The sequence below is a fragment of the Musa acuminata genome, chromosome BXJ2-8 (genome assembly GCF_036884655.1).
Source record: "Musa acuminata AAA Group cultivar baxijiao chromosome BXJ2-8, Cavendish_Baxijiao_AAA, whole genome shotgun sequence".
In the NCBI taxonomy this organism is placed as follows: Eukaryota; Viridiplantae; Streptophyta; class Magnoliopsida; order Zingiberales; family Musaceae; genus Musa; species Musa acuminata.
In genome coordinates this window covers 53522734-53536347 of record NC_088345.1, presented here as the reverse complement: position 1 = coordinate 53536347, position 13614 = coordinate 53522734, and the positions used below count along the sequence as shown (strand labels likewise).

Here is a 13614-nt window from a genome sequence, read left to right as displayed (position 1 = left end):
TATGACGTGTCGAACAGTGTCCTAGTACGGATTCTGACTGTGACCGATGGCGTCGGACTCTGACGTGTCTTGGGCCAAAATATACCGTATCATTCACTATATATGTTTTAATTTTGGAAATAAAACTTGATATGCCTTTGTTTTGATTTCCATGAAAAAGAAAATATCACTACATATATGATGACATTTATATGTAGATTTGAACCCAAGAACAGTACATTAATGATTGGAATGCGTCAACAGAGACAAATCCATGACTTGATTTATTTATGATGCTTCTTTCAAAAGGCTGCTTAAAAGATGTGAAGAAGGTTTCTAAAAATTTGAAGGAATGTGTTGTTTGTGCAAATCTACAGAGAAATATAAAATGAGAGACACAACAAGACACTGCTCTTTCCAGCAATCCATTTAGCTAAAACTGAAAGAAAAATAATTATCCATCCATGTATTGTCTTTTTTTTGTCGAAATAATATTGATACAGACGGATCATCCATCGGATACCATAATATTCATATGACAGGATCTGATCATTAAACCAAACTTTCTTTATCCTCACAACCCAAACTATGATTACCAAGTACTAATCATTCCAGTAGCAGCATTCAACCACAGCAAAACCACTTCCGCTGCACCAAATTAATGAACTGGTTAGTAAACCAAGAAATTGTGTGCTTGTGTAGTACAAGAAGGAAAGCAGCAAAAGCGCAGGGTGTTTCGGGTTAGTTTGTGTTGAAACAAACATGATCATGGATACCAATTGGTGTGGAAGCTTCTGTGATCAAATCACAGTTATGAGTTTTTTCTTTTGTTTCAGCAAAGGTTCTAAAAGATAAGAAAGGGTCATACAGTTTTTCTCGGATGCTGGTAGGTGTCATCTGGTGGCAGACTACCTACATCTTTTCTCGTTGGTGTTGTCGGAGTGCCCGAGTTACCACCTGTCTTCTTCTCATCTCGAACTTTGTTAAATATAACAGTGAAACCTTCAGCCGAGGCAGGATTGTTGACATCCCACTCTCCAAACTTGGGCAATGGTTGACCCTTCTCCTGATGCACTCAAAAAAATAAAATCTCGAGGACCATAGTCAGCTATGGGAAACCAAAACAGCCATTTGGAAAGAAGACAGAAACAATTAAGCAAGCAGTTGATAGTCAATTTTCAGTAAAAAAAAAAATTGTACTACAAAGTGTACAGTAAATGACAAGAATTGAAGAAGTTCTAGTATCATTAATCAAGTGCGGATTACAACAACAGGAAAATAACAAGCTGAAATATTCCAACACTTTTGGGTCAGCTATGCAACCAAGATCAATTAGACCTATTTTTATTCTGATGTTTAAAAAAAAATTGTTTCTTTGGTCTTCTATATCTCTTTTTACACTATGAATCATAATTGGCTCGTCTGTTCTAACTAGTACATCTGCAAGTCTCTTTTTGGCACTTACATACCACCTAAAATTCATCTCATTTTATTCTTTTCTAGAAACCACCCATAATTGTTTGCAAATGTAAACATTTCTGGTTCCATTTTTATTTAGTAATACATGATCTATCCCAACATCCTTATCTCAAAACCAATTTAGTGAGAGATGATAGCTTAAATTTTATTGATACTGGTGAATCTTCAAGCAGGAAAATGGTGATAAGGTATGAAACTACAGCATGTGTTCACTGCATTACCGATTCAACAAAATACTTCTCTAAATTCAAATAGAAGTACAATTATTGGAAAAAATAAAGGACAATTTCCTAGCAGAGTGGCAGTCAATGGGCAGTTGCCTTCAATTTCTCACTAGGGCCAACTTTTGAAGTTACTTAACAAAGTGCTGTTTACAGGTATAGCAAAATTCCATTGTTCATCCAAATGTACATCTCTACCTACATTTTTCTTTTCATCAATCTCCTAGCCCTTCACAAAGAAGCTTTTTGCAAGTAGCTGATGCCTTTCTTCCTTGAGTAGATTTCAATTTATCTTCCTGAATAAACTTAAATTCACTCAAGTGCTTAAAAACATAATAATCCTTTTCGCAAGAAAGTTCAACAAAGTAAAATTTTGAGAAGGAAGATACACTCAGGTACTGAAATGCATAATGATCCTTCTCATAATCAAAGCATAAGATTGTAAAAGTATGAGAATAAAAGGAAGACAAACTATGTACAACAGAACTGTGGATCTGCCAATTTGGCTAAACACTAATATTATAAGAACTTCCGTAAGTATTATACCCAAACATATTAAAGTTTCTGATGAGCATTTCAAACACTCCTCAGTTTGACCAAGTATTATACATCTCCTTGAAGCTTCAGATTTATGCAAGTCTAATGCATTTGTATTTAGGTTCCATATAACTGTCTTATCAACAAGCACACTAGTTTCCTTCTTGGATTTCTCACTTTTTCCCAACTCAATAATTGATGGAAGAAAAATTCTAGAATATATAGGCTAAGAGCTAAATTCAAGTTTGATATAACGTTCTGTTAAAGGCGATCATGAATTCTAGCTCAATGTTTAAAGAGTTGGGTTTCAATAGGCTAGTTTCTTTTGAAGGGTTCATCACTTAAAAAAAGGCAACTTGCTTGCACAGAGAGTAGTAGGAAGATTTATCAGACAGATAATTGTATGAGATAATCCTAGACTAGCCAGTGGAAATGGTTACAAATCACTTCACATAAAACTTTCAACTTGTAATAACAATTGTCCAGCATATAAAACAGTAGTAGAAGATGTAGCATGGTCCCCAAATCGCTTAAGAGTACTTTGGCAGTCACACTAGTAAGAATATTAATTGCAACCAAAACAAGAAAAGGAAGAAGCAAGCATGCAGTCATTTTCTGGCTTCAATTATGATCAACCCAAGCAAGGGAAAAATACTAGTATCATCATTAAACACAATATGCCACGAAAAATCATATGTAAATCTTATGTCATTACTTCCTTACATTTGTGCTATGATTATCTTGGCCATCCACTGATGCATGTTTGATGCTTCTTTATGTGTATGTGCAATACAGTCATCATTATCATGCACTTGAGAAGAAATATTTGGTATCTGTGCTGAGCAAGCAGTTTCTTAATAATGGTATACTGCTTTATATTTAATTACACAGTTAAGCATGATTAGAAATGACTAGACTCCATAGCATACCTTCTACATCCACAAAATTTATTGAGGCTATACAAGGAAATGTATAATCGGAAAAGTAGTGGACAGCAAGAAGTTATGATATATACCGGCTGACTGGAAGGCAGACATCCAATAGATTATATGATGGAAAGAAAGCTGGACTATTATGTTGTGAACAGGATTTTCCAAAAGATGAGTTGCATCGTGTTAGAGGAGAAAAATGAAGAGTGATCTCTGGGGGACCATAACCATAAGAAAAAAAGTTTGGCCAGCAAAGCCTGAGTCCACATCAAGGAACAGAATTGGTTGATACCAAGCAGAAGGTGTTGGCTTAAATATCAGACTTCATTAGATGTAGTCTACATTTAAGTGGATCACATATGTTCAGATGCCTTGTATGGTTTATCATGTCAGCTTTTTCATTCAAAGTTAGATTAAAGATCCATCTCCCTTAGATTTTGGCAAAATAAAACAAATTTAACAAGTAATATCATGTCCATATCCTGTTGTTTCTCACTCAGAAAAGAAAAGGATCATCTGTCTAATCTTTGCTGTCCTGTTACATTCCAAGGTTGAGCTTGCTAAAAAGTTCTAAAATGGGAACAGCAGGAAGAATAATGAACGTAATCAAGGTATATTGCTTATCCAGCACAAATTATTTCGATCATGAAAACAGATCCAAAAAATAGTAAAGCAATTCTAGATAACATTATTGGTTTGTTTGTTTAAGCACTCAGGTTACTAATATTAGCTCAGACGCCACAATTTGAAATCTTGATGCAAGAGAATCTTTCCCACATAAACAGGCGATGCATGTATAGATCTTGAGCTACTGGCACAATTCCTAAGGACTGGATCACTATATGATAAGCAATTAAACAATTTAATTCATCAAAAATTCTAAGCTAACAAGGAGCACAAATTACACGTTCCAACACACCAATCAAAGTGCTAAAGAGCAAAGACTGGCTCCACAGCAACCAATCAAAGATCATTGACTTCCACGTACGTGAATCAACAATCAAGTTTCACAATCGACCAAATCAAGACACACCCGCATCATTTCGGTCGATCCTCAAGACGGAACCAATCCTCAACCATAGCGCACGTCTCCCAGAACTTCCCAGAGTAAATTTTCATGATGATTCTCTTTTTTTTTTTTTTTCAGAATCAAAATCAGATGCATTAAATTCGAAGAAAAAAGAGCATTTTGACTACTCCGATTGTTAGAAAGGACCGGATGCTGGAAGTTCAATCGGAAGAAAAGGAATCACAGAATCGACGAAAAGAAGACTCAGGGAATCTGGAGAAGAGAATCGCTTACTGCGGACATGATCGACGAGATCGAATGCTGGGAAGCCCCGGAGATCGGAGGCAGAGGCGGAGGCGGAGGCGGAGAGGAAAGAGGGATACGGGGAACGAGAGCACTCCCACTGTGTCTTCCTTTCTTTTCTCAGCACGAACGATATAATTATTCAACCGGCGGGCCCCAAGAAGGATCCCACGTCTCTTCAATCTGGGTACAAATGTGAGTAACTTTAGTATTGGGTAACTTCTAGCTGTATGCTTCCACCGTCTTTCAAGGTTTCGCGACTCATGGCGCCTTCCTTGGCCGTTGGATATGCGCGCCTTTGCTTCAAGATCCGCGAACATGCGAATCCAACGGCATCCCCTAGGCAACATTTCACGTCTCGCTGGTCGACGGCGCAAGCAGACCCACGGACACGGTCGTGTCGGGGCCCAGCTGTGGATTCACTCCGATGTGACGAGGTGGGGATTCCCGGTGTCCCGTGCCCATCAGCCTGGTAGCCAGTATCAATAGCCGTCGAAAAGCTCCTCAATTGTCGTGTTTTGATTGGTTTCGCTTCGATTTGTTGTGATGGAGGCTGTCATGGCCGCTGCACGATCGCTATCCGAGTATAGGAATTGGGGGTCCACGTGTCAGTGACCGGTTGGTTACCTGTTCTTGAGCCGATGGGTTTTGAGTACACCTAAATAATCATGTCGATTAAATAGATATTTATTTTTCATCCATCCATCCATAAACAAAATCATATAATTAGCCATCTCATCTAAACAACAAAGATGGATGATCAAGTCGACGATGTCCAAATCAAAATGCAGAGTAACAATGTGATAAAAGGTATGGGACAGAAGGTGTCACATTGTCAGGTCAAATAAAGATGGATGGAACTCTCACATACAAGAAACTTACATTTCTGATACTCATAAATCCTTGCAATAGCATCTTTGACATTAAAGAGAGTGTTTGAAGACAATGTATGTCCATCACAGCAGAGTTTTACAAACATGCAAAAGCCTGTTACCTATCTGTGTGCCTTGGCATCCTCTCAATACCGATGATTGAGAGAGAAGAATTACAATTACAATTATAATTCCAATAATGGATGTCTTCAGTATCAGCTGTGGAAAAGAAGAGAGCAAAAGAAAGATTAAGAGTCACTTCAATGGACAAAAGTGGAGGCACCATAAGCTTCCCTTGCACTTCCCAGCAACCAGATTTGAGGTGCAAAATGGTGGTCAGCTGCATTTGCTACATCTCCAGCTGGTCCCAATCGAGCGATCTGTCTCCAAAAGCATAACCTGACTGTTGAAGTCGGTTCCGTGACAGTTTACTCATAATCGCAAGACCTGAAAGAGACCAGCAACGTAACATTAGAAGCTGCAAGAAGCAAATGAGACATAACAAGCATTTTGATCGAATAGTAGGGTAGAACAAAGGAACATGCACTTATTTTTGTGTACCTTATTCTTTCAATCACTGTCACGGTGCCTCTTGTTACGTGTAGTATATTTGTTTAGTATAAGTTAAACATGAAAAATCTGTTAATATGCCTTGTTGAGTGCTGAATCTGGTGCATATGAACGTATCTCTTTTGACAAGCAATCAGCCGAAGCATATTAATTACCCAATGCAGACTGTTGCAGTCTATGTTCAAACATGTGTTACGGGTAAAGCTATGTTGAAAGAAATTACCTTCAACCACTTTATATAGTGAAGACCACCACCTATCTCTTGGGACATGGTATTCTTCCAACTTTTCTTCAATTTCGTTGTCATGCTTTCCTTCCAAAACACTCTGCAATGTCACAACAGCATCCTTTGTTCTGCTAAGGATGTTATTCTCATCATCAATCACCAGCCCTTGGAGGTCACTCTGCGTAGATGTCAGGCTGACCCCGAGTGCAAATTGGGCAGCAGCTACCCAGCGTGATGAGGCCAACCATCTCCTCTGACCTTCTTGTCTCTTGGTCTCTTCCCTGCTAGACATGTTCTCGAAGACCAAACTCTGTTTCCATCAAACAAAAGGCCATAAGTGCATATTAAAAAAAAAATGCTGAACAGGAAGGCAAGCAATAGAAAAATAGCCATAATTACTCGTTACTTGATTTGGCAAAGGTCCACAACAACATACATACAATTGCTGGTAACAATTTTCAAATCCTAGTGCTGCCAAGCATATGGATATTTGATGTCTTGAAGACTTATTTAGATGCTCATTATCAAAATTTGAGGTATTGAAGACTTATTACATGTTATAAATATCATACATATGTGCGAGACATATGCATGTCAATAGTACAAGGAGTTGAATACGTTTGAAGCATCATGCACATGTCATGAAGTATCCAATTAACATGGACACATAGACAACACAGGCACCACAAGAAATTTGAAGTGTCCAAGCTTGATGACAGGTTACCTGTTCTTGAGCCGATGGATTATCTAGGGCCTAGATAACTTATTCCTAAAATTGAGCAACCTCACCATGACACCAACACCCTCTGAATGATATTTGCAGCTTACAAAATGAAATTAGAGTGTGGAAGGTGTCTTCCTGTGACATTTACAAATTTCTTGTTTGGTAATAAAGCTAAATTTCCAAAATACAACTTGAACTCTCAATACCAAGTCATTTTAAGAATTATTATTCCTCCTAGGATCTAAAGTGAGAATGAACAATTAAGGAAAAAGTCAATACCTAAAACCAAAGAAATACAAAAAAATGACTCATATTGGATAAAACATGCTTACTAATTTTTAACTTTATAGGCTTGACTAAGAGAGTTGACCACCTATATGACAACTAAGATTTGTGATGAACCATACTTCTAGATTAAAGTGACAAAACAAGATAAGATATTGCTCATGAAAACTCTTTTGAAGAGGTAAATAACTAACAGAAAGAAAAAGACATGTATTAGTACCCGTAGGTATTGTGCATTAGCAGTTCCAGTACTTTGAACCATCTTGGAGAAAGCACTGTCATCCTTTGATAAAAGGGTCTCTGGGGTGTCAAATTCCAAAACCTGCAGATGAAGTCGGGTGATATACATTGATGAAATCTGATAACTGTAATCTTTTAACATAGTAATTGAGAGAGAAGCATGAGACTTGACAGGAGTCTGAGCAGAACACCAGTATATCCGTTCAGATCTAAGTAGGCTGAAGTACATGTGGATTCAGATCTAGGCGTGAATGTATTAAAGCATGCACAGTAAGCATCAACGTATGTATGCATCTCTGTTTATACATAAACAGTACACACCGGTATTTCCATAGAAGAAGATTCAGAAAAGGCAAGTTATCGTTTAATTGAATGAGCATTTCTTTTTTTTTTTTGCCAACAACATATTTACATAGAGAGCAGAAAGGCAATGCACTTTCAATATAATGAAGTACCAATTTCAGCACTGAGTCATGATTCTAAATATTAGGAATCACATTTCCAACATAAGTTTCCAAACCACAAAGATTTCAACTGCTATGAAGAAACCTAGTTAAATGCAATGATCAATATAAGAATTAATATCCACTTTGTCTCACTTACAAGAGGGTTGAGACAGTATCACGATACCAATCTTCCATGCTGAATTGTAGGGGTCAATACCATCGATTGATGCAACATCGACAAGCTGTAATGTCCGAACTATTTAGGCTGGCTAGATGGATTTATTTTTTTAGCATTGAGCTCAACAGTGCCATTTGATAATAACCAAATAGCTCTGCTGCCAAGGCGATTGCATTGAACTTGATAATTTTGACAATACTCATTGTGTACTATCAAGTTAGTCAAAGCTCTTGAACACAAATAATTCTTCACATGATTCTTCTTAAGCAAAGCTATTTCACATGAAATGAGCATGGACCATGGAGATCTTAAGATGTAAATTTTTGCCAGAACTAGAAGGATAAGCCCAGATGTTGTCAATGGAGGAGGCAAGAGTTGCCATTGCTAACAAGAATATGATGCCACAAGTACAAAAGTGCTTCTGCTTTTGCAATAAATTGGTGAATTCTTACTGCTTGATTAGAAAACCATAAAACTGAGATGATGACTGTGTGTTCATTTCAAAAATCTAACAGAAAGAAAAATAATTCAAAGAAAAGACAGCAACCAGTGGCTAAAAATCACCCATTTTATTTAAACAAAAATAGATAAATTTATATTGTAAAAGAAATACGTATCGGATCTCCATGAGTTGAGGTAAACTTATCCTAGATTTCTTGTCACCCCTCAACTCCCACCCACCCCCTCCAAAACCTCCTTCCCCAACTTTTCTCTTCCAAAGCACTGATGGTGTCCCCATTTATATGCATTCAGATGCATAAAAAATGATATGAGCTGTCCAAGAAAGGTTTGAATCTAGCTACTAGTGGTTAATAAATTCTATGACAATAAACCAACATGCTGTATTTTTATTTTTTTTGTAAGTTCAACATGCTAATAGCTATCCACATCTGAAGGTTAAATTCTGAACAATTAGTTGTTGAGTCCATAATAAGCAGATAAAAACATGCACCAGATATTGAAAAAAAGGCTTTGGGTTCCCACACAAGTTATCCTAGTAAGATTGTCATGCGGCAACTGGAGTCTCACAGAATACCTTGCCAGCACCGAGGAGAAGAAGCCGGTCACAGTCGATGATGGTATTTAATCGATGAGCTATGATGAGCATTGTGCAAGATTTGAACTCTTCTCTTATAGTTTTCTGGATAAGAGCATCAGTCCTGACATCCACTGCTGCCGTTGCTTCATCAAGAACAAGAATCTTCGATCTCCTTAACAATGCTCGAGCAAGACTCAGAAGTTGCCGTTGCCCAACACTGAAATTCTCCCCTGCTTCTGAGACCTACAACAATAAGAGGTTGAATAGTTCAGCCAAAATACTTGTGCAAAATCATCCTGAGGATAAGGGAAAAATTAATCATATCAGTAGAAGCTACATGTAATATACCCTTGTTCTATATCACTTTAGCATTTGAATTTATGAGAGAACTAAATTTCACCCTCACCCTTGGTGTCAAATAGGCAACAAAAATACGACTTCTGTTGTATTCTTGTAAGCCACTGATATTGCATCTACGGCAATAAGTCCAAAAAGATAATCATAGAGAGATAGGTTCCCACAAGACCAAATAATGTAAGAAACTAAATATTTAAAACTGTAACTATGTAAAATTGAGGAGACAATCATAACATGCTGAAGAGAAAGCATAATTTATAATAGGAATTTACTTGATATACCTTAAACAGTGTATTTCAAATTCCAATCAACAAATTGAAAAGCCAGAAGTAAACCAGTGATTTAAAATGCGCTAGGCGTCAAAAGGCGCCAAGGTCCAAAAACGCCCGAGGCGCTAGGCCCTCGCCCAGGCGCTCGCCCGAGCGAAGCGAGACGCTAAAATATAAAAATATATAATATAATTAATATAATTATTTAAATAAAAAATATACTATTAAATTAAGAAAATCGAGTACAAAATCACAATGTCATATTAATAAAAAGTCTCAAAAATCAAAACAATAAAATTTTACATTAAATCTATTGAGTTGCTCTGTACACTTGTCATTTATTATGAAACCTAACAATAATTTTAAATAAAAAAATTAATAGTATTAAAGTCAAAATAATATATTATTAATCTAATAAATAAAAATATTATTATTAGTATACAGTTAGCAATATATTGTTAATATACTGGTAACAGTATAGTGAGAAAAGTGTGAGAAGACCGAGGCTACTAAGACAACGACAGTAGTAGCGAGAGCGGAAGCGGCGAGCGATAGCGGGAGTGGGAGTTGTGAGCGGTGAGCAACGACAACAACGATGAGCGACGATTGTGGCAGCGGCGAGTAGCGACAGTGGCAGCAGCAGCAGAGAGCAGCGACAGCGGAGAAGAAATCTCGACGACAAATCGTGAGTGTTAGGGTTGGGGAAGTCGGGGAAATCGTGTGAGGGAGCCTATCGGTGATTTAGTTGGTCCGATTGAACCAACTAAAGCACCGGAGACCGAACCAGACGTAAAACATTGGTTCGGTCGCCTGGTTTAACCCGGGCGCTCGCCCAAAGCGCCCGACGCCTAGTCTCGGGCGAGCGCCTAGGCGGCGCCTCATTGAAGCGAGGCGATTGGACATGAAGCGAGGCGCTCGGGCCTCGCCTCGCCTCGCCCGAGCGCCTAGGCAAGCGCCCGAGCGCCTATTGAAATCACTGAAGTAAACATTATCAGGAACAATCAAAAGTATTTATTTGTTTCTGATTCTTTTGATGCTGAGGTTTTCTAGTCATAAGTCACTAGATGTCCACAATAACAGCAACTCAATGCATGCATATAATGAGAAGATAAATAGATGGTATAAAGAGTAGAATGCACCAAACCTGCGCATCAAGTCCCATTGTATTCCTCCGAATGACATCTTTTAGATGTGCTCTCTCCAAAGCCTCCCAAAGATCTGCATCATTGTGCTCATTGAAGGGATCCAGATTAAACCGGACAGTGCCTGGGTAGTTTTTGGGCCAGACAGTCAAAAACACAAACAAAAATAGAGCAAAACAGCACCATACAGATATATATAGGGAATAATGAACAGGTTCTGTCTATATGGAAAAATGAAAAGTTAGATTCTTTTAAAATCCTAGGGTACAGCACTTAAAATGATAGATTCTTGGATTAATGCAGGAAGTTCACAGCCGAAACTTCAACTATTTCAAGTAGTTAAAACTCTTGCACATGAAACTGCTTCAACAATGCATAATCAAACTAATAAGCCATGAAAGCATTTCAACAGTCTCCATGAATGCAAAAAGAATATCAAGATTCAGTTTGTCTTGCCATTTACCCAATGTTTTCATTTCGCTTGAAAATTTTGACTATTTGATAATTGAATTTGATATATCTTGTGATTTACCCAGTCAAATAAAAGCCCTTGAGAGGTCACCAATCTAATTATTGGCCTTTCAACTATTAAAAAAATCATTCAATTCAGGTCACATTAAACTGACACAAAAACACCTAGATGGTCCAAATTAATGTTCCAAATTAATGACCGTAAAACTAAAATTTTATAATAAATTCAGGAAACCTATGAAAGGTAACATGCCCTGATTGTCAGATTTTGTGCTAGATGCTTCAGGAAGATTCATACCACTAATAGAAGACTACTATCCAGTGTTTCATATTGTTTAAGTAACAGAACTTAAGCAAACAACAAAAAACTTTATTTTTAAATTCAAGCCCATAATGATGGAGGAAGTATAATACCTGAAAACAGAACCGGTGACTGTGGTATAATTCCAAGGACTTTACGCAAATCCCAAAGACCAAACTTAGATATATCATAATCATCAATAAATATTTTTCCTCTTTCTAGTTCCACAATGCGGAACAAAGCATTAAGCATGCTAGACTTTCCAGCCCCAGTACGACCAACTATTCCAATCTTTTCACTTCCTTCAATTGTGAAGGATATGCCATGAAGAACAGGGGGAAGCTCTGGCCTATAACGAAGGACAACATCTTGAAACTTGATAATTCCAGCTGATGGCCAACCTGGAGGTGGTCTGTTGCTTTCAATAACAGGAGGAGCTTCAGAAGGCAATTCTATGTATGTCCCAACTCGCTCGACAGCATTTAAACTATTTTCAGCGAGACTTGCAAGTCTCAGAACAGCTGTCAATAGGTTGGTAATGTTTAAAGCGTAAGTAAGAAGTAGACCCATAGTTGATGCAAATGCTTTCTGATTTTCTGCACGTTGGTTTTGCATGACAGCAAAAGTAGCTGTGAACCATATCATGATGCCTCCCAGTGTCTCCAACCGAATAGCAAGCCACCGATTACCACTCATATTAACAAGCGTGAATCTTACATTATTATCCATTGATTTACCATTGATGCTGGCCATCCTGTCATATGCTTTGTATGCTCGAATTGTTGATAAACCATTTAATGCTTCGGAAAATTGTGCATACACTGGCGATCTGGTAATGGAATCTAGACGCTTTACTTCACGTGCTGTACTCTGTAAAATATTAAAAATTTAAATGACCATGAAACAAGTGTTACAAGCATTTAGTTAAATGAAAATAAGGAAACTGCATTTCCTGAACTATTAAATAGACTATAAATCTTTTACCTGATAGTACAAATAGGCAGCATAGAACAAAATCAAAAGGGGCATTATTGCCCACAGAGAGGTAGTGCTCACGATGCCAATCAAAACAAATGTTGAGAGAAGTTGTGAGACTTGTCCCAGGAACATGTTAACATAGACTGCAACATAGCGATCAATGTCACCAAGATCTTTTGCAAACCTGTTAATTATGCGTCCAAGCGGATTGGTGTGAAAGAATGCCATTGGAGCTCTTAATATAGAGTGAAGCATGCCATCATGCAGCCTTTTGGCTGCATAAAGACTTGACATAATTAGCCAATAAGAGCTTGTCAGCGTCACTAGTACCTAAATTAACATTTGAACCTGGAGTTAGAATTCAGAGAAACTTCGGTTTAAGCAAAGATTCTACCCCGAATTAGAATTGCCAGAGATTGTTAACTGTGAGCAATTAATAACATTTTAGTTCTGAATTTTCTGTACCTGACCAAGAGAAAGAACTGAATAAATCAGATTGTAAAATCCAGCACCATGGCTCTTCGGAGAGCTCTGATCTGTCCAGACACTTAACCATGTGCTACTTGAGACTCGGAGAACTTCAGTCAAAGCATAGCAAGAGAATAGCATCAGAACAACCCACATCCCACCCAATGCATTCTTGTACCTGCAAAAAATACAATTAAACAAATTTGGTAAACATTAACCGCACTCAAGTACAAGGGCAAAAACAAAGCTGAACATGACATGAATCTTGAGTAACATATGCACTAATCTGGTGACATAGGAATTTCCAACTCGTGGCACTAATGGTTTAAAATGTCAGTCGGACCGATATGTACTGCCCCATATTTACCAATCCAACCATGCACCTAACTAACCATATACCTTGGTATAACTCAATATACTGCTTTTTTTATTAAGTGATACTGGGTACAACTCAGCATAGTTCTAAAATTTAGTTAGTATGACGCATACTAATCAGTGTTTATCAGTTTGACTACAGAACAATATCAAGTCATATGGTGCAATACCCATCAAAATAGTTTTTTAGTTTTTATTTCAAGTGACACCGAGTGG

At 37.6% G+C, this 13614-nt stretch overlaps 1 protein-coding gene and 1 long non-coding RNA gene across 4 annotated transcripts in view; both read right to left on the bottom strand.

Annotated features, from left to right (window-relative positions):
• Positions 1 to 419: 419 nt before the first annotated feature.
• Positions 420 to 4607, bottom strand: LOC135620297 (uncharacterized). The gene is made up of 3 exons (XR_010489684.1): positions 4449 to 4607; positions 848 to 1045; positions 420 to 627 (listed from the first exon to the last, which is right to left on the bottom strand). It is a non-coding gene; the product is annotated as an uncharacterized LOC135620297 (long non-coding RNA).
• A 718-nt stretch (positions 4608 to 5325) lies between these two features.
• LOC103995627 (ABC transporter C family member 2) overlaps positions 5326 to 13614 on the bottom strand; it is a 31771-nt gene continuing 23482 nt past the window's right edge. For all 3 annotated transcript variants that reach the window (XM_009416257.3, XM_065123143.1, XM_009416258.3), the window contains exons 22-29: positions 13021 to 13201; positions 12562 to 12885; positions 11691 to 12447; positions 10808 to 10929; positions 9035 to 9280; positions 7355 to 7456; positions 6123 to 6435; positions 5326 to 5776 (exon numbers count right to left, since the gene is read on the bottom strand). In XM_009416257.3, coding sequence (XP_009414532.2) covers positions 5679 to 5776; positions 6123 to 6435; positions 7355 to 7456; positions 9035 to 9280; positions 10808 to 10929; positions 11691 to 12447; positions 12562 to 12885; positions 13021 to 13201 — 2143 coding nt within the window. In that variant the 3' untranslated portion in view covers positions 5326 to 5678. The remainder of the gene's footprint in view (positions 5777 to 6122; positions 6436 to 7354; positions 7457 to 9034; positions 9281 to 10807; positions 10930 to 11690; positions 12448 to 12561; positions 12886 to 13020; positions 13202 to 13614) is intronic.